The sequence below is a fragment of the Lissotriton vulgaris genome, chromosome 4_1 (assembly GCF_964263255.1).
Source record: "Lissotriton vulgaris chromosome 4_1, aLisVul1.2, whole genome shotgun sequence".
NCBI lineage: Eukaryota > Metazoa > Chordata > Amphibia > Caudata > Salamandridae > Lissotriton > Lissotriton vulgaris.
Genome location: NC_141691.1, coordinates 1,473,176,165 through 1,473,181,167, shown reverse-complemented (window position 1 = coordinate 1,473,181,167; position 5,003 = coordinate 1,473,176,165). Strand labels below are relative to the sequence as shown.

Sequence of the window (5,003 nt, the reverse complement as noted above, 5' to 3'; positions counted from 1 at the left end):
TGAACCAAAACGTTCCCCTTTTCCACTTTCTGGTCAGAATGCACATGAAAAGGAAACATCTGAAACTTGGTCCGAAGAGAGAGCCCGTAGAAAGAGGGACACGCACCATCTCTCTCTGAGGGAGCTCAATGTGTATACTCACTCACTCATTCCTGCAATGAGTAACCAATGCAGACTGAGAGAAACTCCTGCAGGGCTTTTGTGTCATTGTGTGCCTTTGCAGGCCGCTAGGTTAGTTCGGTTGCTGTGCAGAAACGTGTACAACTTGCAGGTCACCGCTGGCCAGCAAGATAACTCGCAGAGGTGGTGTGCCTGCTGCTAAGTGCGTAAGAGAGGGGGATACACCGACCGCAGGTTACAGTTTTGAATCCCAGTAATGTAGGGGTGAGGAATCTGTTGTGCTTGGGGTGGGCGGCTGTGTGCGGCTGAGCGATATATATATATACCGGGGGCAGGTCACAGATATGAACCTCCGGGAGCTGCAGGGTTGATGCGCCTGCTGCGCAGATCAGCGCAGTAACTTTCAAACTATGGGTGTGATTATCATCCTCTGATATCTCTGTACCACTGGGAGTGCGACCCTACCCCCGTTATTTTATTTGTGTCATATCGAAGTTACACGACTACGAGCAACCGCATTACAAAAATATTAAAAAAGATTGTGATAAATGCAAAGCGTGCGTAGGTCTAAAATTAAGTACACCATAGCAGGTGTGGACGATGCGTGGACGCACACCTCTGTTAAAGGTCATGTCATTTACTAACGCAGAAATATCAAAACAGAAATGGTCTGTTGGGCACGGAAACAGTACGGTGCAAGAATGTTTAGGAATGTTAGCCGTTCTAGGCAACTGCTGACGTTTCAGCACAAAAGTAACCCGGACATGTGTTCCGAACTCCATTAAAAGTGACCCGGGCCCGGGATCCTTTTCATGGAACGAGGCGAGACCCACCGGGCCCTGCGCGAGACACACAGATGAGTGACACTTCCACCACCTAGTGGTGTTAGACTCGCTCCCAGCTGCAGCGTGTGCAGCAGTGGGCGACTCTGTCAGCGAGATGGAAGACCTCCAGAGACTGTGAACGATCAAACGCACAGACTGTGCACCTAGGGTGAGACTAATGTGTGAGACTTGCTACCAACCCACTAGGCTCCTCTCCGAGGCGTGAGACTACGTTGCACAGATGGATGCAGCAAGGGGTGGCAGTTTCGTGAGACTCACTCCTCACCAATAAGCTTCTTCTCTGTGGTAATGGAGTCTCTCTCCATACTATGTGCAGAAAGGGTGAGAATGGCGCGAGGCTCATTTCCAATGAACGAGCCTCTTCCCTGGGGTGTAAGACCCCCCCCCCCCCCCTCCGCCAGAGCCAGAGAGCGTGCGCCAAGGTGCGAGACTGTGGTGCCAGGCTCAATCCCCATCCAAAAGCTTCTCCGCCAAAGTTTAAACTCCCTCATCCAAAGGTGCGAGACTGGCTACAAGTCTTTACAGCAATGTCGCATCTCCAGAAGCTGTGCGTCAAGAGGTGAGACTCTAGCGTCAGACACATCCACAGTCAACGATCCTCTCCCCCGAAGACTGTGCAGCAGGGTGTGAGACTCACTTCCAGAGGCTGCGGTGTCTACTGAGCTCTTCTCGGAGGGACTCAGCGAGTGAGACTGGACCCGGGCAGAGCGCGGTCTGCTGCCGCGGCCGGCTCTGGCAGGCTGCCCCCGGCCGTGCACTTTGGCCGGGCTCGGGGTCAGTGCGCGCCTGGCTGCGGGAGGCGGCAGCGCTCCCTCGGCTCTCACACGCAGCCCGGCAGTAGCCTGACAGCTCGCCCCGCCCCCTCGGGGGCCGCGCACTCCCTCCCGCTGAGGTGCAGCGCGTCACTCACTCAGGGTGGAGCCAAGCCACTCCTGACTATATAGACAGCGGTGAAGGTGCCAGGACTCAGATTCAGCGCAGCCTTTCAGCGCCCAGCAACCACCAGGTGCACTCTCCAGAGCACAAGCCAGAGGTGCCCAGGAGCAGACAGCACCCTCAGCGCCCAGCGACCACCAGGTGCACTCTCCAGAGCACAAGCCAGAGGTGCCCAGGAGCAGACAGCACCCTTAGCGCCCAACACCTACCAGGTGCACTCTCCAGCACAAGCCACAGGTGCCCAGGAGCAGACAGCGCCCAGCAACCACCAGCTGCACTCTCCAGAGCACAAGCCACAGGTGCCCAGGAGCAGACAGCACCCTCAGCGCAACGCACACAGGGTGCATCTAGCAGAGACTCAGAAAGGAGTGGGAGACGCACCGAGTCCAGGGTGCAAGAGAGAGAGACTGCACAAGAATCACCAACTCCACGAAAGTGACAGCGGCAGAGTCGTTGGGGCACACGTGCAGCCCGTGGCACAGAGGTGCACCCTGAGCTGCTGACACAGCTCGCAGCGGCTTAAACTTCAGTGGCAGCCCGGGTGCGAGAGCCCAGCCTCTGCGGGAGGCCCCCTGTGCACCCGTGCCCGCCGGGCGACCCGCAGCCTGCCCATGAGTGCCCTGTACAACCTGGAGCCCGCACTATGCTATAGGAACTGGTCCATGGAGCCGGCCAACTTCTACACCGAGAGCCGGGCGGACAAGGCGGGCGGCCGGGGGCAGCTGTGCGCGCCGCAGCACCCCGCGCAGCCGGGGGAGGAGGACGAGGAGCGAGGCGGGGGTACCCTGGCCGAGCTGAGCGCAGCCCCCGCCATCTACGACGACGAGAGCGCCATCGACTTCAGCTCGTACATCGACGCCATGTCGGCGGTGCCCACCCTGGAGCTGTGCCACGACGAGCTCTTCGCCGACCTCTTCAACCACAGCCAGCCGCACGCCAAGGCCGAGCCCCGGGCCGTGGACTTCGAGTACCTGGGGGGCGGCGGCGGCGGGCCGCAGCTGAAGGACTTGAGCGCTCTCTCCACCCTGCTGGCTGGGGGCGGCGGCGGCTCCGCCCCGCAGGCCCGGGCCGCCCTCAAGCAGGAGCCTGAGTGGAGCGACGGCGACCTCCCCTCGCAGATCGCCGCCTGCGCCCAGACGTCCGTGCTGCTGCCCGGGGGGCAGCCCCCGCACCCCACGCCGCCCACCTCCCCGGAGCCCAGCTCCTCGTGCTCCAGCAGCCGCTCGCCCAGCCTGTGCGGCGCCGGGGGCGGCAAGGAGCGGCGGCACGGCAAGAAGAGCCTGGACCGCGGCAGCCCCGAGTACCGCCAGCGGCGGGAGCGCAACAACATCGCCGTGCGCAAGAGCCGCGACAAGGCCAAGCAGCGCAACCAGGACATGCAGCAGCGGCTGCTGGAGCTCTCCAGCGAGAACGAGCGGCTGCACAAGCGCATCGAGCTGCTCTCCAGGGACTTGGCCGGCCTACGGCACTTCTTCAAGCAGCTGCCGGCGGCCGCCACGCAGGCCTTTAGCAGCCCCCAGCAGCAGCAGCAGTCCGGCGTGCCCAGCGGCATGGACTGCCGGTGACTGCGCGCGCAGCCGCCCCGAACTCTTAGGACTATGAGCGGGAGGGGCACCTGTTGAATGTGAGTGGTTTTTGCCAAGGACATATACCCGAGGGCTGTGCACAGAAATGAGCCTGACTTTTATCGCACCAAGACTGCAGGGACAATTTCTGCTCTGAGCTTCTACGGTACAGACAGATCCCTCATGTTGAAGGGTCTGTTCGTGGGTGCGATGCCTTAATAATGTTCGTTTTTGCCTTCGACTAAAGGGGAGGCTAAAAAGCCTCCCAATGAATGTTTTCTGCCTTAGACACAAAGTGACCTCTTGATATGTTTCTGTGTTCTGGAAAAGACATGTCGTGCAAACAAATTCTCTAAAAATGACTAAAACTAGAGATTAAAAACCTTTTGCAGTTTTGCTTTGAAGACACAAAGTGCCATCTTCATGTATGCTTACCACGCACAAGAGCTACTTTCCTGCGCTCTGCACACTCTTGTTTACGGCCTCATATGCAGAATTGGTGGAAATTCCACCTTCCCTCCCTATCCCAGGTACACGCCAACAGCAGACAATCATAAATCACTTTTATCAGGCATTTCTACCAAAGTCACACAGTGTCCTGTCCCCCTTTTGTGTCTATGGTAAATAACTTTAGAGAAGTCTATTGTTTTAGGTTTCTCTACGTGTTATTCGTCTTTGATAAAAAACAAACAGGCTTGTATAGTTAAGTGATCCCGCCCTTATGTTGTGAACCTTTGCCAGAAATACTTAAACCAACAGGCCCCTTTCGTGTTTTAACTCAATACCTCAGTGAACGTTTTCAGATCACCTGTAGCAAGAAAGTACTGTGCAAAAGCCCAAAAAGCGAAATTGTGCTGGTTTTCAATTTTTCCTTTTTTTTTATACAAATGACTTTTGTACAATGAATGGGAGCGCTACTATTGGAGAATTGCCACAGACTATCAACGAAGCTAAAGACTTGTGTTTATTCCCTCCCTTAAATTATTTTTGTAATTGTAGTTTTTTCTACATTTGACTTTGTATTGAAGCAGCTATGGTACATTTGTAAAAACAACGTGATTCAAAACACCTTTGTATTGTAGAACATTAGTGAACAAACAGACTGAGCATATTCAATTTTTTATATATATATGTATACATTTTTACAGCATTTGTAAGAATAAAAAATGTATTTTAAATTTTACTTTGAGTTTTTCCTTCCTTGCGTTATTTTACATGCCGCTTAAAAGTTGTGTGCAATCTGCATCTAACAGGTAGAAAAAGTTAAGTATTTTGATGAATGTTGTGTCAAGCGTGGGGGGTAACAATTTCTTTAAATAATGCTTCAGCTGCGTGCCCTGCTCCACTGGAAAGACAGAGGGGTTTGCACGTCGTTGTTCCACTGGGTAACTCAGTTTGTACCCAATTATCCATCTCACACCAGTGCGTTGACAATTTAAATCTGGCATGCTGCCAAAGACCCATGACCTGGTCGGGGGCCGCCGAGTGGGCCCTGCGTCTCAGGTGTATGTGACCGCCCCCTCCCCCCATCTCTCAT

General features: G+C 55.0%; 1 protein-coding gene across 1 annotated transcript; it reads left to right on the top strand.

Annotated features, from left to right (window-relative positions):
- The first annotated feature begins 1,954 nt into the window (after positions 1-1,954).
- On the top strand, positions 1,955-4,649 carry CEBPD (CCAAT enhancer binding protein delta). The gene is made up of 2 exons (XM_086965727.1): positions 1,955-2,069; positions 2,139-4,649. The coding sequence occupies exon 2, from the start codon at positions 2,513-2,515 to the stop codon at positions 3,464-3,466; it is 954 nt and encodes a 317-aa protein (XP_086821853.1). The 5' UTR covers positions 1,955-2,069; positions 2,139-2,512; the 3' UTR covers positions 3,467-4,649.
- The last annotated feature ends 354 nt before the right edge of the window (positions 4,650-5,003 follow it).